The following is a 27915-nucleotide window of genomic DNA, read 5'->3' on the forward strand; positions in this document are numbered from 1 at the left end:
TTTAGAAGAACCCCATGGAGGGTGGGGCCTGACTTCAGAGACTGGCACTATGGGACAGTGACTTTAGTTGGGATTTTTAGGGGACTGTAAATAAACTGGAAAACTTGCTTATTTGTCAAGGGAAGAAGCCCATTAGCATTTGGGACATGCCTGTACTGGTGTCAGAAAGTTCAAGAGGTCTTTTCTTTGCAAGTGCTTTTGTATGTCCCAGAAGGAATTTAGTACAGCTAAAACACACCTAAAAGTATGTTACCGTCTAGTGTCCAAAACAAGCTCAGCACATAGGCGTTCACTGCGCTTCAGGTTTGAGTCCTAATTTATGAACCAGGAAACGGAGCAGGGGAGCATGAGGCTGCACCAGAGCCTTTAGAACCCTGCTCAGCGGAGCCAGGGCTAGAACTGTCAAGCAGTTGTGTTCTTTTTCCCATTTGTCAAAAATAAATCCACAGATATAACAAATATGTCCCTCCCTAAGCTTATTTCTAATGTAATGTTAATCTGTGCACATGTGTATGTTGGGGCAGGATTTAGAGCATTCCATCAGTTTGTGCTGCTACTTCACTCCATGTAGCTTTGCTATTGGGGGCTGGCGGGGCAGAGAGGAGTGGAAGGAAAAGACTTGAACTAGGGGAAGTGATAGCACAGCAGGCAAACATTCACTCTTCCCTTAGGGGGATAAAAGTACCTGAAACCAGAATTGCAGATGAATGTGGAAGGAGTCATGGTGATAATGCTCTGTGCTCTTAGATCCCATTTCAGGTTTCAGACCATTTTGCTTTTCTTTCCCCAGTTCCCTCACCCTTTGTTGTCGTTTCTTACTGTGTGAAGTCACATTTAGATTTGTAAGCTCCTCAGGGAAGTAACCTGTCATTTTTCTTTGTCTGCAAAATGCTCTGAACCTTTATGGCTTCTTATAAATAACCATCATGTCAGAAACCTCAGGAGGGCAAACGTTAGGATTCTAGAAGGTATGGGATACAGTAAAATGCCATGTGTGCATATTCACATGTGCATATGCATGAACACATGCATCTATGGATACAACGTACATCTATAATGGCCTATTTAACTCGTGCTGCAGTTGAGATGTGTTATATGACAGTGACCAGCATATCAGAGTATGGAAATATGCATTTCCTTTTAACTGGTGACATCTCTGGGATCTTCTTCATCTTCCTACTCCAAACTCAGTCTGCATATTGCAGTTCCTCAGGTCCTGTAGGAAGAGTTCTCCTCCCTCCCCTCATCTTGCAGCTGGCCAGAGTAGCTTGGGTGTGAGCTGAGGGAGAGCTTAGAAATGCTGGGGATGGCTTTCCTGAGCGTTATCTCTTGTCCAGGAGGAGGAATGTACCAACTGCGGCCAGCTCTGCGATAGCAGCGCAGCGAGCACGGGGGAGCCAGTTCGGCTGCTGCAGCAAGGAGGGGGAGGGAGAGCTTATTTTTAACTGGAAACTAGACAAGTGCGGCTGAAGTAGCTCTGTGCTGTCTTGCTATCACCAAGAGTACGTGTGAGTGGGCAAGCGTGCGAGCAGTTCCGTGCAGGGCATGTGTAGTACTGGTGTGGGTAGCTGTGTGTGCACAGGGCGAGGCAAGGCAGCTGAAACGCCAGTGGGTGCTCGCTGCTTTGTCTGAGCACTTGAACTCTTGTCGTGTAGCGAGCAATTCCTCCTGACAATCTTTATCTGCTGCTTTTTTCAGGGGGTGGATGCTTTTCTGCGTGCTGCTCCTCGCCTCTCTCCCAGCCATTCCTCCTTCCCTTCCCAACTCTGGTCCCCTTTCTCACCCTTCATCTTCCCACCCCTTCCTCTCCTCCAGCCTGACCCTTCTCTCTCTTGCCCCTCCTTCCCAGCCGATCCCTCCCCCTCTCTGAGCTGCTGGCTGGGGGATTTGTTCTCATGCTCACTGGCAGATGTGACAGCTTTTGGAACTGTATCATCTAGGAACAGCTATATCTGGAGTTGAAAAACCTAACGTGGTTTCCCAGGCAGCAGGAATGGATCGCTGAGAGAATTTCCATCTCCGACTGCTTTTGTCTTGTGGTAGTGAATTTTCTTATTTGTGTTTGTGACATTTCTTTTAGCACAGTTGTCAGCAATGAATGAAAGACTGAAGTCTAGTAGATTATTATAAAATCAGTGTCACAGTATTTGTATTATATTCAGGAGATGCTGTCTGCGTTTAAATACAGGTTTGGCTTGATTTACAAAATTTTATATGCGTAAAATGTTTTTATGAATTTCTTACTGCATTAGAAAAGGCCTGTTTTATGTATTTTATTTAAACGTTCTTTAGCTGGCTATTGGAAATACAAGTAAGTAGCTCTTGCATGAAAACCAGAAAGTGAAACGAGACTGGTTGAATACAGACATTCTCAATGAAACGCAAAACCTACACAGATTATTACAATCCACTGGATTTCAAATAACTATTTTTAGTGTACGAATTTCATTTGATCTTGATGCGGTGTGCCTTTAAACCACCTGTCTGATAGGGCAATGTCTTTATAATCGGAGATTGATGCTGACCATATAAAGCAAATGTCATTGGCTACCCAGGGGTGTGTTGTGTTTGGAGTTGATGACATTTTGTTGTTTTTAAGATGTCTGTTATAAGGCAGATAAGGTAGGTGCAGGCACAGTCAAATTGACTGTGAACTTGGCAGTTGCCTCTCTGTGGCTTGAGGAAGCATGCCTGTGTGTGTAGGATCTAAGTGTGGTCCAGGTGTTGATTGACAGGCATAGTGATTTAATGTCAATATACAGATGTGCTCTTTATGCTGATGCAAACTGATGTGCTGGCATAGAACTACTGTTCTATTTGAGACCAAAATATCACCCAGACTTTACAAATTTGCGTTTTGAAGTAGTTTAGCTAGAATCCTTCTCTTTATGGGGACATGACTGAAATATTTAGAAAACAATTGATACTACAAGTGCTATGTTTGTGGTGCCCGTGACACCACATTTTACAGAACCCCTTGCCACCTGAAGCAGGTAAAGAGAAAACTTAAAAGACGCTGTGTGCTGTGCCCTGAATATTTTCTTATTATGATGAGGAGTAGAATAGAGAATCGGAACAGGAGACAGAAAGGTGCTGGGTAAAATAGCGACATGGCTGTGTCTGGAAATGCCCCTGTTCTGCTGGGCCAAGCAGCTGTCTGACTGACGTGTAGTCAGTGATTCTGAACTGAAGCACTTGATATAAACTACAGATACACTCTTTGCTTCCCTTGGAGGCTGTGAAAGCTTCTCTCTAGCACCAGCTGTTGGATTGAACAGCACTAACACCATGAGCTATTAGCATATCTTTCCTTTCTAGGACTGTCTGCACTTTTTATTTTCCCTTAAAGAATTGCCCTATGACTTTAATCTTGATTATTAGTTAATATGCAGCACCTAAGGGGCCTTAGAGATGAATCACTGTGTGTGAGTAGCTGCAATACAGACCTGCAGCACAGATGCTCTTCCCATAAACTCTCCATTAAGATGTATTTGAGTTTTCATTGGAACACATTCTAAGCAATTATTATTTTGGCTGCAGAACCTCTCCTAGGCAAAGCAGTTGCTTCCAGCCTCTTTTGTAAGTGGTGTTTTAGTTGCCTGACCTTTTGCTTGCTTTATTAACTGGGAGGTACCTTCAGTAGGCTTCTGGACACAATATTGCGATAGGCATTGTCAGTGTGTGAAGCCTGTATTTCAGCAAGGGTTGCATGACTGGAGGGGTTAGGTGGTGTGAAGGTCCTTCTGTGACATACAAACGCTTTCCAGCCCAGTGACTACAGGATCATGGTCACCACATTTTAAGCAAGCGTATATGCATTTTCAGGACCTCTGTCTAGCACTAGGAAGCAAAGTCGTCATTTACCTGGTGTCTGCATTTTGATCCCTGAAAAAGTTCGGAGTGGAACAATGTGGGAAAAGTTTGACTGTGAGGGACAAAAAGCATGAGGCGTGCTGGTGTTCGAGAGTAGTGTCCTCTGCGTTCATGTCTGCACCACAACACGTTATCTCTCTGTGTTCTGTCTTTGACCCTTGCAAATATTTATTCAGCACAAAAAGTTGGAAGCTGAGGTCCTGTATGGGGAAGAGCGATCGAGGAAGATGCAGCCTTCATCACTTGAAGTGACACTAGTGAGAGACAGCCAGGAGGATTAAAATTGTCAGTGGGAAGGGAAGAGCATATAATTTGGTTTTTTTCTGTTGGTGGATATAAATACCTGTACAGTGTTGGTTTGGTTGGTTGGTGGTGCTGGTGTGTGGTGTGGTTTTTTGTTTTTTGTCCCCCCCCTGCCCCCAGCTAGAGTTTTATTGCTGAATTACCGAAAAAGTTTTGACACTGGGTCTGAGCTTTGTCTCATGTCTCTTATGGCTCTTGCTGCTGAGTTCATCCCGTGCATTGACAGAAAGCATCTTGGAGATGAGATGGTGAGCTCTGGAGCACACCAGTTCCATTGCATCCACACATTGAATCTGTGTGGATCTGCTCATTAGATGTGTTTCTTCATCAGCAAATAGGAAAATGTAACTTACAATATTTGTAACTTCAGAGCCATCAAACTACTCAGTAGAATCATAGAACAATTCAGGAGAGAAGAGACCTTGAGATCTCTCCTGTCTTTTGTGAAGAGGCTGTGTCCATCTATTGCAGTCCTCCAGTTACTCAAGCTTTCCCACATTTGACTGCGTGAGGAGCTCCAGTTCTTCCTTTTTCTTTGTATCTTCCCAGTTTCAAAAAGGTCTAAAACTTTTGTATTTTATCTATCTACATCTCTTTTTTTTTGGGGGGGGGCTATAAAGTCTAAATTCAGATTTTGAACATCTCTTTTGTTTGGGTATATTTAAGTGTTAGCTAGTTTTGGCTTGTTGCAACCGTGATGGCTGTTCACACAAACTGTCTCTGTCAGCCCCCAAGGGAAAAGAATCTTGGTTTTTAATTTTAGCTCCTTCAGCCACCTGCTGACAGTTTGATTTCCACCTATCACCTCCTCGCTCTCTCCCAAGCCCTCTGTCTAAGCTAGAAAAAGCGAGATCCAAAATCAGTCTTGGGTGGCTCTCCCTTTGGCAACAACTCTGTCATCTTTAAATGGGAATTAAATGTTTGTTACTTACTTGGAGTAAGCAGAGAGAAGGCAGCCTGCGCCCTGCTCGTAACCACCCTTCACTGCAGGCTTGCGGTGGAATCAGTGCTGTCTCGCTGGCTGGACTCCAAAGCCATTTAACCCGAGTACAAGACTGTAAAATATAAATATGTATCTCATCTATATTTAAAATGTTTATGTTGAGCAATACGAATTTGTAGAAATAAAGGATGTCAAGTGGTAGGAGTTCAGCTACAGATGTAGCAGGTGTCCCTTGGTCTGCTCAAACAGGAGTGCTGCATCCCTAGAAATCCCAGCTCAGCCACTCACCTGCTCAGTGGTCTTGAGCAAGTCATTGCTCTTGTTGCCTCCGTTTCCCCATCTGCAAAAAGCAGATGATCAGCTCTGTTGTTAAAGTGCTTGTCCCTGGAGAATGTTCTTAATACAATGTAATGAAATAGTATAATTGAGATGTGATATTACTGATGGCGCATATCAGACGTAGACATGCAAGAGCACTGACAGCATTGCCTTCTCTGATTCAGGCATCATGTTCCGCAAGAAGAAGAAGAAACGCCCGGAGATCTCGGCTCCACAGAACTTTGAGCACCGTGTCCACACTTCATTTGATCCAAAAGAGGGCAAGTTTGTTGGCCTGCCACCTCAATGGCAGAACATTCTAGACACGCTGAGGCGCCCCAAGCCGGTGGTAGATCCTTCAAGGATCACGAGGATGCAACTCCAGCCCATGAAGGTAAGAGAGGAAGACTGCTCCTTGCTGTTCCTTGGGGGGCCCTCAAGGTGAGACAATGTTTCCATTGCCCCATATGTATTGAAGTGGGGCCAAGGGTGGGATCTGCAAGGAATTTTGGGGGCAGCAGGGTCTCGGTTTGTGTAACACTGTCTTTTTGTTGTGGTGATAGTATCTTCAGCAGTAAGGACAGTAGTATCCTTCACTGTTCCGATAACCAGCTGGCTGCCTGTCACTGAAAGCTCCAGTGGCAGCTGACAGGGCCTAGGATGTGTTCAGCCCTTGTGCAGGGAAGCAAAGAGGAGAATTTGTGGAGGGACCTGTTTTAGCAAGTTTGTCATTCTTGTGGGTGAGCAAATTTGGCTGGTAATTGAGTTGACAGGAAAGGCTGAGTGGGAGCGAGCGGGGTAGCACTCCCTTGTGGTTATGGGTGGCTGAGTGACACAGGGAGCAGGACTAAACGAGGGTTTTCACAGCAGCAGTTTAAGAGAAAGTGGGACATAGTAAACAGGGAACAGCCTTAAAACAATTCCTTCAGTAAGGAGAAACAAGTTCCTGATGTTTGTGAGTGGGTGTGTTTAGATGGATGGATGGATGTTGATAACAGCATCTGGGACTGTGTGTTCCTCGGTGACTGCAGAGACCTGCAGTGTGAAGAGGCAGATCCACGCTGACCTCTTGGAGAAGGCAATGAAGGATGGTGACAGAACTGTTGTCTTTAAATTCTTTCTGGGGGCCTAAAAATTGAAAAGCTAATTGTAAGGTAGAGATGTTACTATTATACTTGGATTTTAGGAGGGACATAAAAGAAAATAGTTGTCTGTCTTGATGAATATGTTCAGCTTTTGTGTACAGATGCTTAAAACATGGGGACTAAATGGGACGACATTTTAATACAGTGCAAGTATTAATGCAAAATCAAACCTGCACTTTAAAAGGTACATCAGGATCTTTGAGTAGAATGCTGATTTAGAAAGGAAGAACTTGCTCAGGAAGAACAAGTAAAAGAAAAAGGGAGGAGGTATCTTCTGTTTTATGGTGTCCTGAATGTGCTTTGCGGTCCAAAATATAGTAGGAGATAGGACCACAATCCAGAGAAGAGAGAAAACGTGTAATAAGAGACCAACTTGGTTGGATCGCGAGCTCTCTAATGAGCTTAAGCTGCAGGAGGATTGCTCAGAAGGGTGGAAAATGGGTCAAGTTATAAAGGGCAAATAGAAAAGAAATGTATGTAGGGATAAAACTGGAAGAGCAAGGCACAAAAAGAGATGTTGTTCTCAAAGAACACAAAGGGCACCAAGGAGACATCATCAGTACACTGCAGAGTAGAAGGATGAAGGAAAGAATTTGTTGGCTACTCATTGTGGAAGGAAGTTAATAACAAGATGACACTGAGAATTCTGAAGTGTTTAATGACTTTTCCTCAGTCTTCATTGAAAAGGTTAACTGTGATCAGTGGGCTAACACAATTAACCCAAGCATGAAGAGATAAGAATGCGGGCTAGAATAAGATAAGAACATGAACAGAAATGAGACTTCTTAGATAAGTTACATATTTTCAAGTCAGCTGGGCCTAATGAAATTCAAGGAATTGCGGATCAGTCAGACGAATTTCAATTCCCAGAAAGAGACTGGAACAAATAAGTAACTAATCTATTTGCGAGCACTTCCTAGGAGATAGCAGGGTAATAGGCAGCAGCCAGCATGGGTTTCTCACAAACAAATCACGTCAGGCAACCCGATTTCTGTCAGTCCCAGGGTATCCTGCTATGGCTCAGGGCAAACCGAGAGCTCTGGCCCCCGTCTGACTGCAGGCAGGCGCTGGACACTGCACCTGCGCCGTTCCCAGAGCAAACTGAGCAAGTGCTCAAGTTGTAGGAAAAGTATACTTAAAACAAGAACTTGGGGTGTGGCTGTTGCGATAGAATGTGAGCAGGAGGAGGCTGTGGAGGGATCCTGCCAAGCACTCTGTGGCGTGGGTGTGCGGGTTACAGCTGTCCCTGCTCAGCCTCACTGGGGAACTGGTGCGTTCCTGAGGTGTGCTGGGACGTGTGACGTTTCTAATGGATGGGGTACAATGGACAGAAGGCTCTTCCCACCCCACTGGCAGATTTCAAAGACTGAGTTTCTGACCATTTACCTTTGGTATCTTTTTCCCCTATTGAGTTGGGTACAAAACTGATGGGGCCAGTTTGAGGCATTAGTGTCCTCAGCGGACTGTTTATTAATACTGGCCAGCAGCCGGGGCTGTGGAGGAAGGTGCGTTTACGTGGTGGGGGAGCTGTTTTGCTACAATAGGACCAAGGAGCAGAATTTCCTGCTGCAAGTGATGATGTGTATGCAATGATAGGAGCCAGATTGTCCTTTCTTCACCTTGTTTGACAAAATCTTTCTATTCTGTCTTTCATACTTGGACACGGAGCAAACTGGGTGCTTGTTTTGTGTGCTGTCGTGGCATTCTGGCATACTGGAGCTGCTGTTTCGCACCAGCTGAATATTAGGCTCAGTGTAATTAAAATTCCGCATCTTTGGAAGATCCCTGGAGTTCCACTAGCAAACAGATTTCCATCACTCCAGGGAAGGATTTTCCCCAGACAGAGATTCATGGAACTCTAGGAGTGATCCTGTGCTGTGAATTTCTGTGAAGAAATGAGACATTTTGGTTCCCGGCACTGAAAAAGCTTCTGTAAGCTTTTTGGTTCCGGAATAAACAAGGTAGAGCACTACAGAATGCACAGCTTTGAGTGTCCTGCGTGTATAGTGCTGTTGCTCTTTTGGATGGGAGCCTTGTTCTTCCTTGTTTGCTTACAAGGCAGTTGGGAGCTGTTGTGACCCTTTGTTCATCGTTTTTAATTATAATAGCTTGGCAGAACAGGGGAGGGATGCAGTGTTGGAACAGTGTGGTCTTCACTGGTCAGAATTAAGATCCATTAGCAAAAATTGTAGAGCATCAGACTAAGGGAGGCTGATTACCACACAATGGAGAGGGGTGCAGGGGAGAGATGAACCTTGACTTGGAATAGAAAGGTGATTTTTCCAGGTAGAGCTTGGGGCATGCTGCAACTACTGAGAAATGATACTTTGAGGAGCTTGTTGGGCCTAAGCTGGTGGTGTGGTGGAGCACAACTTGAGCACAAGAGTCGGGAGTGCTGAAAACATCCCAGTTTTGCTAGAATGTCCTTCAGAATGTGAGTGCAGCAGAACTCGCTGTTCTGGCTGAAAGCACTGCTGCCTCCAACAGAAGGATGGAACCCAGTGATTCCTTTTTTTTTGTCTTCAGTGAAGGACAATTAAAAAAAGACAGAAATAAACATTTATCTTTTTTCCTAACTTTCCTCAGTAATCTTTGGCTCGACAAAGTCTAACCTTTGCAAGATAAACTGAGCCTTAATTTTTACAATTCCAACTTTTCCCCCTCTTCCTTTTATTTGGCAGACGGTGGTGAGGGGCAGCACCGTGGAAGTGGAAGGCTACATCTCTGGGATACTCAACGACATCCAGAAGCTTTCTGCCATCAGTTCCAACACTCTGAGGGGAAGGAGCCCCACTAGCAGGAGGAGAGCTCAGTCCCTTGGGCTCCTGGGGGAAGACAAACCCCCAGATATGTATCTCCAGAGCCCTGAAGCAGATTGGGCAGACAAATATGGAAACTACCTCAATTGCAACGGTGGGACCAAGGTGACCCGGAGGCAAACAATGTGGCCAGATTATAAGCCCCGCTTGGAAGGACAGTCTCATCCCAACGGGATGGTAATGAAAGCACAATCCCTGGGGCCGTCAGAGTTCCAGGATGCTGATGGTAGCTGCCTCCAGCGTGTCTCTGGTTTGCAGCACATGCCAACTCTACCAGCGGATAGTGAGAAGACGGGATTAAAGAGCTCGGAAGAGTGCTGGCCTCAGCCTTGTCTCGCACGACAAGCAAACTCCAGACCCTCAGGGGAGGGCAGCCCTAGCTCCAAATCAAGAGAAAACAGCTTGAAGAGGAGGCTGTTACGTAGCGTGTTCCCTTCATCCAGCAGCTCAAACAAGTCAGGCCCTTCCCTGCAGATAAAGGTATAATTTATTCAGTATTTTTGTGAGTGCAATGTTGACTTTACAGTTCCAGAGGTTACTTACACAGCTAAACAAATTTAATTGCAAACATCATGCAACCATCTGTTATTATATGATTAATGCTGGAATCAAAATAGTCTTGGAAGGGGGATTGTGTAGTCCGCCTAAGCTTCACAAAATGCACTGCCAGGCGGAGCTCAAAATGGCAGCCAGATCTACATGAGAAAGGCTTGTTAGAGGAGCTGTGCCTGCAGGAGTGCAGCTGGGAAGGAGGTAGGGGGCTTGCTCGGTTTTGCCCTTCTGTAGTAGTAGAGGCACAACTGACACTCCTTTCTCCAGCAAGAGTGTCTTTGCCAGGCCTCGGCACTTTTGCGGGGAGGACAGTGGTTACCAGTCAAATGGTGTGTCTGCGTGGATGTGCTTGACCTGGAGCTGCTTGAGACAGAGGAGTTGGAAAGACCTGGAGGTTATCCAGTCCATCTCTGCCGTCGATGGCAGCTGTTTATCTGAGCTGCTCTTAACGGCCTCCAATGAGTCAAACCTTTGACTCCCGTATGAATGGAGATGATGACGTGTAACTGTGATGTGTAAGAAATACACAATTGCAGATGAACTGCACAGGGGATATGATGGGCTGAGAACAGGGAGGCTGGGTACCTTGACAGGCTCCTGTAGTCACCATGGGAAGGTCGGATGCTCTTTCAGCCTAATGTAGGGGGCAGGAGTGGGAGAACCAGTGACATCTCCAAATGTCCAGAGACTGAAAACGTGGAGAGAGGGGCTGCCAAATTACAGAAGCAGGAAATAATCCTTAAGCACGGTTAGACAAACATGTGTGAGCTTGCGTGCATCTTGTGTGCCCTTTTGCATGCTCTAGGTTATATAAGACTTTTTTTTTTCTTTCTCTTGAGACAAAACAAGAGTTGGGAAATAAATACTTGGTTGTCATGAGCGTGTCTCTGCGGGAATGCAGGGGTGGAGCTGGTATATGAGGAGGAAGTAACTTCTGACAGGCAGTTTGTGTTTGCGCCCTCCTGCACCCAGTGCCAGGAGCTGCTAAATCATCTTTTCAGAGCTGCTGTGTATGAAAATGAACTGTATGCGTGTAAGGCTTATGCAGATTTTACTGTTGACAAAAAATTCTTTATTAAATTAAACTCTATACAATTACTTTCTGTCTGAGACAGAGAAAATTAGTGCTTTTTTAAACATTTCTCTCTTGGCAGTTTTCAATTCCCATACCCATATTATTAACTTTATTAATAATCTGTCTGAATTGTGAGAGAGAAAATGCTTGTTGCTTTGAAGTTTTTATTTTGCCCTATAACATAGATGATTGACTTGGTCTTTCTGAAGTTGCTACTTTGTTGGATCCACTATTGTTTTACCAAGTATATAATGTATTTGATACCTAACCTGCTAGATGATGTTGAATTTGAATTAGTCAGCTTCTCCTGGGTGAGTATTAGTACGCCAAGGTTTATCCTTTTTGGGAGACCTGTGTGTGGTGCGAGCATGGGAATTATGTGTCCTGCAGCCAGGTTGCTGCAGGCTGTGATCTTCCTGCATCTCCTAAACCAAACAGGGTTGAGCTGCTTGATACTTGAGTGGGAGGTCTCCGAAAGCCTCGAGTGTTTTGGGAAAGAGCAACTGCTAATTCAGATTCATCGTAGGTCAGTGTGGAGCCAGTCTGGAGGCTGGTGGCTCTGTGCAGCTGGGGTCTCAGGCACAGCTGGCCCAGTCCAGGGTGCTTTTCCCCAAGCAGAATGCGAATTCTGCATCTGACTGACAGGAAAGCTCCGCAGGTACCAGTGGAGAGTGCAGGGAGAGTTTTCAGTAGGCAGAGTGTAATTACCCAAAGGGAATTACGCCAAGACATCAAAGTGATTTATAGCTTTGGCATGAATCCTCTTTCCTTTTATATATAGGAAGATCAGAGGCACTGAGGGATAAAGGATTTTCAAATTCTCTGCAACACAGGTTGCCCCTGAGTTTTGGTGGCAAGGCTGGAATGCTTTTTAGCAGCTGGATTTTTTTTTCTGTGGGTTTTGGTGTTTGTAGGGTTTGTTGTTGTTTTGAACTATTGTTAAAGCATGTGCTTTAAAAGGTCCTTTTTAAACTGCCTCCGTTTGGAGGTCCTTAAAGCACAGCACCCATCCTGTAACTGTTTGTTGAAAATGTGCAGCCACGCGGCTTCTCCTAGTCATGCAGCACACGTCGGGCATAACGTGTCACTCCAGTCTGCTACAAAATGTACTAGACCAGAGTGGCATAACATGCAGCTGATTCCCAGCACTTCTTTCTTCTTGTTAATCTAACCATCACTTTTTCTTTCTTCCACTTTCACGTTTGTTCTTCCTGCAGCCGACTGCTTTCTTCAGGCCACAGCAGTGGGGTTCACCGTGCAGTCCTGCAGCCAAAGCCCAGTCTCTTCCACCAGACCAGCCTGCATCCGATTTCCCCAGGATAATCTCAGAAGCTGGGACCCCCCAGAAGTCCCCAGCAGTGGAGAAGGCGGTTACAGTGCCACCGGGCAGGCCCTCACCAGCAGGATCGCCCAGGAACCACCAGACTCAGACTAGTTCTAGCAACCTTCACCTTCCCCAGGACTCCTCTGTGAAAGGGCAGCTGGCCAGCGAGGACCCAGTGGTTGTGACCCATGAGCAGTTCAAAGCTGCCCTCAGGATGGTGGTGGATCAGGGGGATCCCCGGACATTGCTGGAGAATTATGTAAAGATTGGCGAAGGGTCCACAGGTATTGTCTGTATTGCTCGAGAGAAGCACTCGGGGCGGCAGGTGGCAGTGAAAATGATGGATCTGAGAAAGCAGCAGCGCCGGGAGCTCCTTTTTAATGAGGTGAGTAGAATGACAAGAGGTGGAGATCTGCTGTCCACTGAAAAGCCGTGGTAAAAAGAAGGGAAGAGGAGGAGATGTTCCTTTTAATAGAATTCTGCTAGTACCAAGAAGAAAAATGCCTGGGGGGATGGAGGCTATTGCGTTGTGCTCACAGGGTTGTGTGTACTTGCTTTGCTGGATAAGATTAAGCGTCATTAGTGATTTTGTAGGGGTCGATTGTCCACTGTGTTTTTACAGGTGGTGATAATGAGGGACTATCAACATGTCAATGTGGTGGAGATGTACAAGAGCTATCTGGTGGGAGAGGAGCTCTGGGTGCTGATGGAGTTCCTGCAGGGAGGAGCCCTCACAGACATTGTGTCTCAAATCAGGTACGAAGCAGAATCCAAAACGAAGCAGAATCCAAACGTTGATGCTTGTGTGTCCACCTTGTGGGCAAGAGCAATAGAGTGGAGATTTCTGGGAGGAATAGGTTCCCTCTGAGATCTTGTGACTGCAGTGCCCTGAAACTATTAGGCTTTATAACTGTCATAAATTGGAAGCATGTGACAATACTTCCGATGTAGAAGTGAACTAATTTATAGTACTGATCCCTTTAGATACTCACTCTTCATCTGCTTGATGACCTTCCCTGTAAAACACAGTACTCATGAAAAGTATTGTTTGCTATATCTGTTGTATTCTGGCCAGGAAGCTCATTGAACAAGTATTAAAGAGCATGCAGAAATAGTTTTCAGTGGTACAACCTTAGAGAGGTTGAATTTGTGGCTCATTCCTCTGGGGGAGCGCAGCAGAGCCTTGAGATCTGGACTCCTTCCCAAACTTCATTGCCTAAAGATAGCAACTATTGGACGCTCTCCTAAATTTGTTTTCTTATCCACACCACTTCATGTTCACTAATGCCCAAAATGTTCCTGTAGGGCAAAGCGCTTATTCTGCAATGGCCTCTGGAGTCCCACTCACGAGGTGTTCTGGTGACGCAGCTGTGCCCATCGTGTCGTACCCCTGACCCTGGGCCCCTTCTCCTGCCCCGCAGTCCTGCGAGGCTGGTGACTGGTGCAGGGACCGCCAGTGAACCAACAAAGTCTGTAGGATGAGCTTTCCTTTTTTGAAGATTCAGAATTTTAATTGGATTACAATTAGGTAGTATTGCTAACACTAATTGTATTTACTTTTAAAAATTGCAATCTGACTTTGATTCACTTAAGTGCTTTGAATAGCCTTACTGATCCGTGGTGGATTTAAGGCACGTATCTTGCTCTGTTGGGTTCTGTTTTGCAAGCACATCTGTGATGTGTTTGGGAGGCATAAAAGAGCACATTGTCCTTTGTAGCTTCTACAGCCCCTCGTGTAAGGAGTTTCTTGGAGACACGTGGGCAGGCAGGCCCTCCAGGCCCAGTTCAGCGGCACGTCCTGGGTCTGAGAACCCAGATTTCACTGCAACTCGGGATCTGCTGCTGGACAGGAGAAAGACCATTTAGTCTTACAGAGTGCGGAGTTACGGTATTGCAGAGCCAGTGAAACTCTTGTAGGTCTTAGCTGGTACTAGAACCAGTGGAATTGGTATTGGTATTCTGAGGAGATTTATGAAAGGTCTGTGTAGTTTAAATCCACCAGTGAGACTGAGTTCTGTGGTGGGACCTCAACCTAGGTTTGAGTTATTTTACGAAGCCTTCTTTTGAACTAATGGGTGCTTGTTTTTCCATGTAGTGGAAACAGGATCTGTTACGACATTTATCACTTATCAGTTTTTCGCAGGAAGGAAAATACCCTCGTTCCACTCATGAAACATTTGCTGAAGGTGATAACTGATTTGCATCTCCAGGAGTGAGCTAATCCTCTAGTAGTCTGTTTTAGACTGTGCAATCACTTGACTGCAACCAGATTCCATAGGTGACAAGCTGAAAGCATAGCTCTTGTTAGAGCAAAGGGCTGGATCAGCTGTTCTTACAGCTCAGGCACTCTGCAATGGAAAGCACTGTTTCTCAATAGGGCAGGTTCTGTATCAGAGAAGTTCCTCTCCTGTTAGAGGTTAAATGAGCGGCAAAAGGAGCCCTCTGCTACCATTCGGATAGATTTTCATGGCACGGTGCTGCCACAGCATGTGGAGTCCTGGTCAGGTGCTCAGTTTGGTAGAGCAAGATATGGAAAGCCAAACAAGCAGTGGAAGGATAAATTTCTCAGCTGATGGTGCAACCTCCTTCATGAACATGTAGGAATTGCTGGTGTGCATTTAGAAGGTGCTGGTGCTCTCTTCCAAGCACGCTCTGCTCTTGAGTCTCACTTGCAGACCTGGCTTTGAGGGGATGTCATTTCCATGTTTCCAGCTGAGAGTGCTTTGAAACAACTGCTCCAGACAGGCTGAGAATCCAAAGTGCTCTAATTGGGTACTTGAGCTATTCTTTGAAATACTTAACTTCTCGCGATGCTCAGTATAAATGTGCAGAGAACACTGCTGCTGTCCCCAGTTACAGGAAACAGTTTGCATTTCTGCTGTTTTCACTTACGCTTGACCATGAAGGTTCTTGTGTTGGTGTTCCAAACAGAAAGAGCTTTTAACGGCAAGTTTCTTGGTGTTCCTGTTCAGCCGGTTGAAAGAGAGAGTGGTAAAATTCAGCAGTGTCTTCCCTCCTTTCTAACCTGTGCTACCTTTAGTTACATGTAAAACTATGGCGTCTAGCTGCATGAAACCTGTAGAAGATCCCTATGTTCTCTATCAAATTACATATTTAGACACTTTCTGGATAAAGTTACACAACATGCCTCGTGCACAATAGCTTTACTGTATTTGCTTTTAAAAAAAGCTGTCTCAACAGCTCCTGTGGCACCTTGGCATGAAGAAGCACTCTTGTCTATCAGAATTGGCTTGAAACAGCATCTTGCAGAATGAATGTAGATTCAAGATTTAAAATGCAATTTCTCTGTACTAGACTTACGAAAACTTAGAATTGCTACCCATCAAAACAAAAATATTTTCAACAGTAAAAGACAGTCATAGAAGAACAGTAAAAATTAACTAGTGATGGTCATAGGGAACCAAAATATGTATCTGCAGTTCAACACTGGAATTGCACTGTGCCTTTAAAGCGGACCCGTGAATGAGCACTGTCCACTGCGCTTAAACTGCTGTGTCTTTAATTTCAGGCTAAATGAAGAGCAAATTGCAACAGTGTGTGAGTCAGTGCTGCAGGCTCTGTCCTATCTTCACTCTCAGGGGGTCATTCACCGGGACATTAAGAGCGACTCCATTCTGTTGACACTGGATGGAAGGGTACGGTTCTGAGACAAATTGTTTCCTGTCGTCTGCTGCTGCAGACTTAGTCTGTCTCCTTATTTCTTTTCTGTTCACAATCTCATTTGTACCTTGTCCCCTTACTCCCTTTGTCTTCATCTTTGGTGTTTCCCTCCATGTTGTTTAAAAATTATTTTTAAGGTTGGTTGCTTTTCTCTTTGTGCAGGTCAAACTCTCAGATTTTGGCTTCTGTGCTCAGATCAGTAAAGATGTACCTAAAAGAAAGTCTCTAGTAGGTACTCCCTACTGGATGGCTCCAGAAGTTATTGCAAGGATACCGTACACCACCGAGGTAAGGACCCACTTCCCTAATATCAGAGAAGGTAGCAAATAATATTCTAATGTGTTCCAGGAAAATAACTACTGGCTAGGCCCTGTTTAAAATATCAATGCAACTATGACTACAGATTTGATTGTGATTATATTAATATTTCCTAAACCAGTAGAAAACCAGGTTATTCTGCTTTCCGAGAGCAAGGTGTAAACTTAATCTATTCTTACAGCTGAAGCTTGGCATAGGCTTGGATCTGCTGTGGAGCAGACAGATGTTAGCAAGGAGTGGCCTGTGACATGATATGGATCAGTAAATCAATCAGTGCCGTGGAGGGAGGGGAAGAGAGGAGGGAAGGCACAGATGGGAGCTCTGAAATTAGGGGCAGGTGGCAGCAGACTGATTAGTTTTGTTTACCAACCAACCAGGTATAGCACAAGCAGTTACTTGCAGACCTTCGCGTGTTGCAACACCGGTGTGGCGCAGCCCCAGGTGCAAAGCTGTCTTTGGAAAACTGCCGGATGGGTCCAATAGCATCCAGTGGGTTAATGTTTTACTGCCTCGGTAATGTTTGTCATGGGTGGGCTGTTGCAGTCTGTGTGAAAGCAGCAGAGCAAGGACCTGTTGCTCTGAACTGTGCGTATTGATGTGGTTGTTGGCTCCCACAGGTGGACATCTGGTCTCTGGGGATCATGGTGATAGAGATGGTGGATGGAGAACCCCCCTATTTTAGTGATTCTCCAGTCCAGGCAATGAAGAGGCTCCGTGACAGCCCTCCTCCCAAACTGAAAAACTTCCACAGGGTGAGCATATCGTCAAACACTCATAAACCTGGTGGTTATGCTGGGGAAACATCCATATCAGCCGTTCCCAGTAAAGCTGGCTGTGACAGGGGTCTTGCCAGGCCATGTTTCCTGGGGAGCTCTTGGCCCTGGTGCCTCAGTGGCTGAGCTGCTGCCAACAGCTAGTGGTGGCTTGGGGAAATAGCTCTCATGATGTAGGGTCGCTGGGGCACACACCTGATAAAGCACATCACAGCTGCTTCAGGTGCACTCAACCGCCAGTATCTTGCTGATGTCGATAGAGTAGCTCATCTTTAGGGAAGTAACTCAGAGGATCTTTGCTCTTCAGAGTTTCCAGCTTCATGGCTTTCAGGTCTGCAAAGACTGTGTCATGTTCGGAGCAGGAGTGCTCAGTACAGACAGTAGCTTCTGGAGACAATGCAGCTGCTTTGAAGATGAACTCGGCTTCATGGTTTCCTGTGACAAAGTAGCAGTGACATAAGAAATACCATGATTACATTTTAGTCCCCACTTAGAGCAGTCCTCCTTTCATTTCAGCCCAAGCCTCTGAGATCAAACAGTTCCCGAGTTATCCAGACTTTCCAATTAATCGGAATATCTGCAGCTGCTAAAACTGAATTATTTAACAGAGTAGACTGCTGAACTAACAGCATACACTCCAACATCAACAGCTGCTCTTTCCTCTTTGCCTTCACAACACTAATTAAAATGTCAATGGCACATCCTGGACCCAGTGCTTTTACTCGTGAGGTGATGTAAAGCCAGTTCTGCTCTGGACCGCACACCTTGCTTGGTGAGACAAACCTGCCTGGTTTTCACAGGCTGTGAGAGCCAGAGCTGTTTATGGTCTTCTCTGCTTTGTACTGGGAAGCAAACCAGTTTCCAGCAGACCTCTAGATTGCAGAGCTCAGCACCAGCTCGGATCCAGCGCTCCATTCCAGCGACAATTAATAGTTTGCTGGGGTCACTTACTGGAGTGTGGGCTGCGCCAGGTTAAACAGACAGCACCCGGGATCATCTCTGCTGTTTTTCCAGAGTGTGATGAGGTTTATTGACCCAGAGTGATAAAGGCTGGATCTTGGCACTCGTACGTAGCTGTCTTGTGCCTTCTTCCTTCAGCAATGACAGCGAAGGCATTCAGAGCATTCATGAAGTAAGCAGTAGCTCAGTGCAAACAGTATTTTGTAATCTGCTTCTAAGTTAACCAGAGCTGGGAAAATGCCCCCAATCTAAAATGGATGTAATTAGCAGCATTAAAATAAATAAATATATGCCAAATTAATTTTTTATTCAGTTTTAACGATGCAGAGGATTACCACCAGCAGGAGATGTGCAGGGCCATTAAGTGGTTCTTGGGTCTGGCTTCTCAACAGGCTTTTACGTATCCTTTAAAGGACAAACCTGCTGGGGACATTTAACTTTCCAGTATGCTGTTCTGCAGCTTCTCCATCTTCTTGTACTTGGCAGCATCAGGTTTCCAGACTCCCAAAACCCTTTGGGAATGCTATTTAACTACTTTTTCCACAGTCTGTGGCCAGGAAAAAAATAAATTGATCAACCCTTCCCACCCAAGTGATGTTCCTTGGGTGGCAGGAATTCTGTTGAATTTTTGAGCTGCAATGCAGAAAAGATTAAATAACAAAACAGGAAGCAACATCAACTTAGATGGAAGGGCATGGCAGGCAGTCTTGTCTTAATTTGCTGTGCCCCACTAAGAAGAAAACCACCTGTGTGTCAATAAACGTTGTGTTGTGCCAGAAAGTTTTTACCCTGGCATAAAAAGCATGCTCGTGTTCCGTTTCTGTGCAAAAGCAGGGTTGCAGACTTGAAATGTGCAGGATCCCTTTTAACCAAACCTACCTCGGCAGCTGTTGTCGCATGAAGGGTTGCCTGGTTCCTTTGCGGGGTTGACTCGGTTGGTTGCTTTTTCACAGACCTCCCCGGTTCTGAGGGACTTCTTGGAAAGGATGTTGACTCGGGATCCGCTAGAAAGAGCAACGGCACAAGAACTTCTGGATCACCCCTTTTTGCTCCAGACAGGACTTCCAGAGTGCCTGGTCCCCCTTATCCAGCAATACAGGAAGCGTACATCCACCTGCTGATTTTACATGAGGGGAAATGCTAGGAAAAAATAATGTTTATTAAAAACAATATAATCATGAGACAAGGCAGTCTCCTCCTGTGAATGGTGCTTGGAAATTGTCAGCGATCTTCTTAGAGGATGAATGTGAATACTGTCTGTGCAGTCTCAGCCTTTGTGGCTTCTCTTTTGCTGAAGACAATCAACATGTACTAGATCCAAATAAGAGCGAGTATGTCTCAAGAACAGTGAGGTGTTTCATGGCTTGCGGATCACTTCTTCTGAAAATGGCATTTTAAAGCGGAGTGTGAAGTTGTGTATCTGAATGTCTGCAGGTTCCTGCAAACCTTGGCTGCTGACTACTGAACTGGAACTATATTTCCCAATGAGAAATGTGATCTTTGTTTCATTAGTCATACACTGGAGTCTTGAGCTGACTCAGATGTACATTTTGGGGCACAGACCCTTTTAAACTCTCGAATGATGCACAAAGACTTAACAATTTTTTCCTCTGAGACTTTTTCACAGATGATCTTTATTTCCTTCAGTTCAACATGGACCTAGAAAACTGCCTATATTTTCCCAGGGAGCAGATGTGATATGTATATATTTGTTTCCAAATGGCTTTCTTGCATCAACGTGCTTCTCTTTTGCTGAGGAATGTGTATGGTTTAGTGGTCAATCTTGAATCCATTTCACGATCTTGAACTTTTGGAGGGGGAACCCTTGGATAAACGCGTCAAAACAGACTCCGGGAAGACACATCTTGTTGCCACCGGGATCTTGCAGTTGAAGCTTTGCAATATGCAACATCTCCCTTGCTGGCTGGAGCAGAGAGCCTGCGAGAGCTTGTTCCTGTGTTCAGTTTCCAGGCACCTTTCTTCCCAAGTCGTTTCTCCCAGGAGAGGCTGAGAAACGCTGCCCTGAGACAGTTGTTGGGTAGCACTTTAGAGATGCTCTGGGATGCTGAATGAAAAGGTTTCAGCTGTCCCGCACATCCCAGGAGAGGTTTTTGTGTTTGTGTGAAGCGGTTTGTTGAGCCTCCATCCCCCCTGCTTGTTGCTGCAGGATGTGGGGAGAAGATAAACTTTTGATGTTTGTTTTGTTATTGGTATTCCCTTCCCCACCATCCCTTTGATACATTCCAGAGGTTCCTGGTTGTCTAAGCAGCTCTTTGGTTATTTTAAATTGATTTAGATATTTTGTATGATACACTTTTTGATCAGTGAGATAGTCAAGGTAATTGGACTCTAAGTCAGGATGTAACAGTGTACAGTGCTGGTGTGTATTGTTGTGAGGTCTCAAGAATTTAATCTTACATGTAAAACTGGGATCCTATTTTGAAACTTCAGATAGAAATTTATTGGAATTTAAGTTATTCTTGGGACAGTCCTACTGTCTCTGAAACTAAACTCATAGTTGCATTTTTTCAGAAGATGTGAATAATCTCTATCCTCTGCTATTTACTCAGTTACAGATCCTGCTTCAAAAGTGAAGCCACAGTTGATTACTTGAAGTAACCTGGGATGGAATGAATCTGCACTGCTGCCAGCCACCCAGATGGTGGGCACCCAGTCTGCAGGCGTGTGGGTGGGCTCTGCAGAGCAGGGTGGGACGAGCACCCCAGCGGGTGCTCCATCTCCGTTCTCTCCCCGGCCGGAGGCTGCGATTGCCCTCTGACGCCGCTCGCTGCGGCCAGTGCGGGGATCGCCCACGCTGGATGTCCGAGCGTGGGGCTGGTGAGGCTGGTTGAGATGAATTCATTTAGCTCCTCCTTAGCTGCACTGGAAAACTTTTGATGTAAAAAGTTTCTGTATTACAGATTTATTGCTTTTTTTTAAAAAAAAATGCAAAAGAGCAGGGCTTTGAAAAGATTTAGAAATTGAAACAAAAGATCCTGCTCATCCGTAGTTGTGAATCCTTTGCACTTGTGTTTTAAATTAAAGTAGATCCTGATTTATTCATAATCCTCTTGCGGTGCTGAGATGCTTTAGAATGTCTGTTTCTTGGCGACAGAGGTAACAGGTTTAACATTTAACATCCTTTTATACTTTGGCCCAAGTCTGACCAAACACGGTGAGGGAAGGCCCTTGGAAGGTTGCATTGAAGTATCTTACAAAATTTAAAAAGCTCATTACCCTGTTTGTAAAGAATGCAGAAAGTGTCCATCTTCCTGTCCAATACAGAATTAAACAGCTGATTCTTGTGTTTCTCTCTTCACAGTTTGTGCATGGCATATTACCAATTAGCTGCTCCATTATGTAGATGAGTATGGAAGGAAATCTAAATCCTAAGGTAAACCTAGATTAGTTGGGAGACTGAAGCTCTGTCTCCAGGGCCAGGAGCTTCTCCCTGGGAAGAGGCAGCCAGGCTGCACAACTGTAAGCCGAGCAGGTTTGTAATTTGCATTCGCGAGGGAGATTTTGTGTATGCTGAGTGATACCTGAGTACATAACAAATTGTAACCTCTTCTCTGAAGAGCTCCTCGCCTACTCCCTGGGTAATTATGCTTTGAGATGTTGTTTTCTCTGAATATCTTTTTGTTTATGCTTTCAACAAGGTTACACTTATGTCTCGGGGTTTTTTCTTGTTTTGTGTCATGTTTCACCTGAATCCTTCCCTTTCATTTTTCCTTCCTGTCAGCATTGCTGGTATGGAGTCTCTTCCTGCTGCCACAGCCCTGGCAGTCAGCATGCAGCAGGCCTTTGAAGATGGCAAGTTGAATTTATGTGAACAGTTTGCTGAATCAAACGGGGAGCCTGTGACTGCTGTCATCTCCCAGTTGCACTTGTTTGTATGTAATGGTGCCTGTCCTCCTCAGACAGGGCTCTGCACTACCAAATGCAGCAGCGTGTTGTCCCATTGATTTCAGAATGGGACAAACCTTTCTCTGGAGACCCCTGTCTTTTAATCAGTGGTTACAGAAGGACCTTAGATCAAATGAGGCTCACGACTTTAAAGATTGTTCAGTCTAGTGAGGAATCTGACGCTTCCCCCTGTAGCCTGGAAAGCGTTTTGCTGTGCCCTTGGTCCTGGTCTAGAAACGGAGATAATAATAAGTAGTGAATCTTGAGTGTGTGGGGCAGGGAGAGTGGCTTTAAAATACAGGAGCTGCTGTGCAGCGCTTCCTTCTGTAGCAGAAACGGTCACGTCAGCACCAGATCTTTATTACCGAGGTAGAAGATAATTTTGGATCATTTAGTACAAAGTGAGGCTGAATGGTGGCTCTCAGCTGGATACAGTTTGTGGGAATACCTAGAGAAGCTTGTGCTCCGCAGAGTGGTTACAAAATACTTGAATACAAGGTTTCTTTTAATTGCAGGAAAGGGATCAGGGAGAACTACCTGGACACACTGTCCAGTCTTCAGTTAAAAATGAGGCATTGTAGCTGTGCAGACTGGAAGGAAATGCGTTACTGTTGCTTACAGCGGAGGAGAGGATGGCCAGACTTGTGTGGAGCTGCAAAGAAACATCAAAGGCTTCTGGGTCCCTGACTGCCCGGGGAATGATGACAGGAATAAAGCTACAGCAACCAGCTCTGAGCATTTTCTGGCTATTTGCTGCTCAGGGTTTGGTTGACGGCATCATATTCCCAGGCATCTGTATCTATTCACAGCAAACTGATTTGCTTCAGCAATGACCTTCAGGCTTTTCCTGGTGTCTGTGAAGTGCTCTGAAAAACACCGGTGCTGAATTCTCATGAGGGCAGCTGCCTGCAAAGGGGTTGGCTGAGAGAGGAGTTGGGCTGCTGTGTATTTGTTATTAATGCTCCTGTTTTCGAGTCCCTGAGCTGATCCTTCAGGTGCAATGTCTTGTGTTTGTATCCCTTGGTGTGGTTCGAGTCCTCCTTTGCTTAGGAATCCTCATTATTTATTTTTTTAAGAATATAGTACAAAGTTTGGATTCATTAAAATAAGTATTTAGGGCAGGAGAATTTAGTGGTAGAGAATGACATTTAGAATATGCTGCATAAAATATGAAAATGTGAGAAAAAAAGAAAAAAAAATCTAAGATTATGCCTAGATCTGCTGCTGTTTAGTGTCTGACCAGGCACTATTATCGTCTCAATCACCATTGACTTTGGTTTCTGTTAGTAACAGCCTCATTAGTGACCGATGTGATCCAAGTGCTGTGTGTTGCTGTGGTCGGCGAGTGTCCCCGATAGGCGCAGGGCTGGGTGACTGGGGCAGAGCTAGTGCTGCAGATCAGAAGGTGGCGTTTCTCCTGAGTATGTGAGTAACCGGCTGATGTAACTGAGCCACTGTGCTGCTGGAGGGATGGACACTGCTCTAGAAACCAACAAAGGTGATCCACTTTTTTAAGAAATGCAACATTTTATTTCTTTTTAGAAAATAAATAAGTCAGAAATGTACAATACATAATTCCAGTATGATGTGAACACCACAGGGGAAGTACGGTCTCTTCTTGGGTGTCAGACCAGGCGTGGAAGGTCTTGTCTCTCATACCTACTCGAGCTGTTTTGGTTGTTTGGTTGTCTTTATTTATTTTTTAATAGCAGCACTTCATACTGTGTTTGTCGATGCAGTTTCCAGGTGTAACTGTTCTTGTGTCCCAACCACTGCATGCTGCAGGTTGGCTGTGACTGAGCTCACTTTTCCAGAAAAGACAGAAACCCGAAGAACAAGCTGAGGGGTGAGTGGGCACTTTGGGGTCACTCTGCCGAGTGGCACTTACAGCTCTGGGGCAGCAGAGAGACATTGCTCCAGACAGGAACATGTCATCTCCTCTAGTACTGTCTCAAATTAAGGGCAAAGGTTTTGATAACAAGAGGATGGAAGAAGCTCCTTTATCAGACCATAGTCTAACTGGTTTTTCTTCTATGTCCGGGTTTAAAGCCACTTGACCCTCTGGGGATCTCTAAGGTAGCAGTAAAAGGGGCTTGAATGGACAAATAAATACATGGAGAGTTTTGGCAGCATGGGGTTCTCTGGGCTGCAGGTGCTCAGACTTGCAGCAGTCACAGATCTGCTCAATTGCAGGTGGAGGTTTGGGGGCCCCATACCCCCCATTTCTCTTCAGCAGTGTTGGGGGGGTTGTTGTTTGGGTTTTTGTTGTTTCCTTGAACAATTTGGCAAATTTGACCCACAGTAATTTATCTATAGGATAAGCACTTGTAATGAAACAGTTGCAGTCCCTGTATCTTCTCCTTTAATTACCTCTGGCATTTGCAGGTGTGTGGCTGGAGAGGGTTGACTTTTTTGGGGGGGCGATGAGGGTCACTTCTTCCCCCTCTGCTTGTGAGATCTGGTGACCAGAAGTCCCAGTTTCCCAGGGTCCCCGTGACTGGTGCCAGTGTACTTTGGCAGGCTGAACTCCAGGTCTTGGGCTAACCTTGTGTCAGCCGTGACACAAGGAAGGGCAGGACGTGGCTGCTCTGTACTGAATTATTGCTATTTCCTGCTTTTTTAGGAGCCATAAACAAGGTCTGTCTTAGAAGGTGCTAGGAAAAGAGCTGGACCATGTGTTTCTAGTTCCTTCCTCCTGGATGAGCGAGCACTTGCTGTGTCAAAGCTGTTCAGTGCATGAGGTCAGAAAACAGGTGAGAGTACGTGTGGAGGCAGGGGACAACAATGTAAGTTCTGTATTCACAAAATAAGGCTTTGCTGGCCTAGCAAGTGGAAGTGTAAAGATGGGGAAGAGGAACTGACCCTTTTTCTGTTGCAAGACAAGGCCAGCATGCTGGGAACCTGCCCTGCAAGTGTCTTCTGCTTTAGGTTTTGTGTAAGTGAAGACAGAGCAGCAAGTCTGCACCAGGGAGCACTTGCTGTTCAAAGTCGCAGGGCTGGGCAATTTCTGCTCGCGTGGGGCAGTGGAATGAGACTGATCTGTTATGTCACCAAGCGGGGGGACTGCTCTTGGTTACAGATGCATGTGCTTCCTGAAGAAAGGGGAAGGGACAAAGGCTTCGAGGTAAGATGTGTCTGTGTTCCTGCAAACAGCAGTGGCATGTGTTCCTCCCCACAAGGTCCTCAGGAACGTGGATATTTGGGGAGTGTGGTTTTCCCAGCAGCAAGGAACAGATTCTAGAGCTCACTGCTGAGCCCGCTGTTCTCATTAGATGGGAGGGCAGCTTAGAAAAGCAGCTCCAGAGAACTGCTTGCTGCTACCTGAATGGATAATTCCATGTGGTTTCTTATGAGCCATATTCATCTTTGTGTATGAGGGGATCTTATGGGCAATATAACTGGCTGGTTCTTTATTTGTGCAACAAAATTATTTTCAAACTGTTTAGAGATTGTAACTGTTGTCATCTAAGGCCATAATACGGAACTAATTTAGCTGTATGAGAAAAAGTGTTGGTGAAGCTCTAAAAATGTCAAACTGCTGTAGAAGAGAACTCTGCAAGTGTTTCTGTGGGAGCTGGAACAAATGATGAGGCTCTTACGCTCATCATATGCCTTGTAATTGCCCAGGGAGCCTGCTCAAGGCTGGCAGGTCTTAGGGAGATGTGGATCCAGATCTGAGAACTTGCCTGAGGGCCTCTCAGAGTCAAAGGTAGAATCAGGAGTGAGAATCAGCCCCTGGGAATAAGGGGAGGTCAGAAAGAAAAGCTGTGATGCTGGTAATGCACATTTCCACAGAAGGAAATGCTGGTTTGTGTTGTGTGGATACCAATGTACTGAAAACTGTCCTCATCTGACTCTGGGGGGGGTGGAACACACCAATTAAAAAAGCCAACACAGGTGGTGCAAGGCAGTGGTGTGGTGACAAAACGGGTCTGCGGTTCTACCAAACTGACCTTTCCTCCTGGGAGCAGAGGCTGTGTCTGCCTTAGCAGGTAGTGTTGCCAGAAAAAACTGGCACTTCAGAAAACAACAGTTTTTGCTGAGCGCCCTGCATCTTGGGAGGTCTGTTCTGGGATGGCGCTCAGCTGCCTGGAGCGCACTGGGGTGACTGGAGAAGGGCTGGTAAATTCTGTTCAAAGCGATTGTGCTCTGATGTGAAGAGCTGTGTGTGACAAATGTATGTGACAGAACAAACTTAATCTAAAAACTGAGGTCTGAATCCAGACTAAAATATGAATGTAGATGCTGCTGTGAATGCCAAGGCTGACTTGTCTTGAGGTGCAGGCTGTTGTGCTGCTCCAAGAGCGAGGGCCGAAGCTGTGGAAGGAGAGTGCCCAGCCCTCTGAAGGGTGAGTCCGTCAGCCCACGTCTGCTGTCAAGGATAATAAAGTAGTAAATCCCTGAAGGACTGCAGGAGTTCCCCGGAGTGGAAAGGGACTGTAGTAGTTTGTCAAGCCGGTCTTTAACTTCACTCGCTACCTCCATAAACCTTCTTGAAGTGGAAATGCAAGGGAAGCATCTCTCAAAGTTTGCTTTCTTCAATCTCGACAGCTGTTTTGGCTCCTGGGGGCTCAGGCCCGGCTATCATAAGCGTTGATGCCTCTGCCACTGGCATCTTCCCTTCCAGTTGTTGTGCAGAGCCTTGTTCTCCCTCTGGAACGCTCTGAACTGCTTCCCCATGTGCCTCCGGCTCTCCAGCACAGCCCGCTCGCACATAGTTCTTCACCATCTCCTGCACCTCTGCGTTCAGACTCTGCACTTTCTCCTCGTACTCTGCCAGCGCCTCCTGCAGCAGCTGCAAACAGAGACCTCGCATTATTCTCCAAACAGCGACATCAGGCCAAGAATGGGATAAAAACCAGCTCTGAGAGAGCGCAGCATGGTGACACGTCAGCTCTGCACAACTGCGGCCTCAACCCCCAAGGAAGGACTTGCCTCCACCCCCACGCGCCTCTGTGCTTGCCTGACAAGGGCAGCGGGGACAGTCTGTGAACGATGTTGTGCTGATTTACACTGTGCATGAGAGGGGTTGGATGGGGGTGCTCATTCCTCATTGTGCTCAGGAGGGGTGTCTGGGGTGTGTGGAGGGTGGTACAGCGTTCATTACGGACCAGTCCCTTCTGAGATTAGGGATTTATGGTACTGAGTAACAGCCCTGACCCTGAGCGCTGTCTGTGCTTTACCTGACTTTCCTTCTCCTTGATGGCTCTCAGATTCTCTGCCTGCTTCTCTTCTAGTTTCTGCTGGTACCTGGCTGTCTTTTCTGTCACCTTCAAAGAGAACAAATTCAAAAACAAACACATTTCTCTTTAGATAAGGGTTTAGCCCTCCGAGCTTAGAGGAGCAAGAGCCAGGGCTGGTCCTGCTGCCCCCGGATAATGGTGTCGAGTGGGAACCCCTGAGCTCCAGGTAAGGGCTGAGTGTGTGTGTGAACACAGACAGACATGTGGACACAAACAGACATATGGACATAGACACACATGCACAGTGGCACAAAGACGCACACAGGTAGACAGAGATGTACACACGCACAGAGACCCATAGAAGGACATACATGCACAAAGACACACACAGACAAATAAACAGACACAGACAAACAGACACACAGACGAAAGAATGAACACAGAGAGGGACAGACATGGACAGACGGACACACGAACAGACATACTGACACATTCACAAATGGACACACAAATGGACACAGGACAGACAGAGACAGAGACACACGAACAAAACGGACACAGGACAGACAGACATATGGACACAAATACAAATGGACACACGGGCAGACAAATGGACACAGGACAGCCAAACAGACCTAAGGACAGAATTACGGACAAAAGGACACACAAACCAACACACAGACATACAAAATGGACAGACAGACAAACAGAGACAGGACAGACATAAAGACACAAGGACAGA

General features: G+C 45.8%; 2 protein-coding genes across 23 annotated transcripts in view; one reads left to right on the plus strand and one right to left on the minus strand.

Annotated features, from left to right (window-relative positions):
- The window catches only part of PAK6 (p21 (RAC1) activated kinase 6), a 39030-nt gene extending 17637 nt beyond the window's left edge, over positions 1-21393 (plus strand). For 12 of the 13 annotated variants that reach the window (XM_065066407.1, XM_065066408.1, XM_065066406.1 and 9 more), the window contains 8 exons: positions 5623-5831; positions 9264-9881; positions 12246-12737; positions 12975-13108; positions 15882-16008; positions 16196-16321; positions 16969-17103; positions 19038-21393. In XM_065066407.1, the coding sequence (XP_064922479.1) occupies positions 5628-5831; positions 9264-9881; positions 12246-12737; positions 12975-13108; positions 15882-16008; positions 16196-16321; positions 16969-17103; positions 19038-19205 (2004 nt within the window). In that variant the 5' untranslated portion in view covers positions 5623-5627 and the 3' untranslated portion in view covers positions 19206-21393. Of the gene's footprint in view, positions 1-1727; positions 2040-5622; positions 5832-9263; positions 9882-12245; positions 12738-12974; positions 13109-15881; positions 16009-16195; positions 16322-16968; positions 17104-19037 lie in introns of those variants that run through there. The other variant, XM_005509839.3, reaches the window with a different exon arrangement.
- Positions 21394-23497: 2104 nt separating this feature from the next.
- PLCB2 (phospholipase C beta 2) overlaps positions 23498-27915 on the minus strand; it is a 78904-nt gene continuing 74486 nt past the window's right edge. For all 10 annotated transcript variants that reach the window (XM_065066344.1, XM_021297679.2, XM_065066341.1 and 7 more), the window contains 2 exons: positions 27174-27260; positions 23498-26785 (listed from right to left, as the gene is read on the minus strand). In XM_065066344.1, coding sequence (XP_064922416.1) covers positions 26513-26785; positions 27174-27260 — 360 coding nt within the window. In that variant the 3' untranslated portion in view covers positions 23498-26512. The remainder of the gene's footprint in view (positions 26786-27173; positions 27261-27915) is intronic.

Source organism: Columba livia, chromosome 5 (genome assembly GCF_036013475.1).
Source record: "Columba livia isolate bColLiv1 breed racing homer chromosome 5, bColLiv1.pat.W.v2, whole genome shotgun sequence".
Classification (NCBI taxonomy): Eukaryota; Metazoa; Chordata; class Aves; order Columbiformes; family Columbidae; genus Columba; species Columba livia.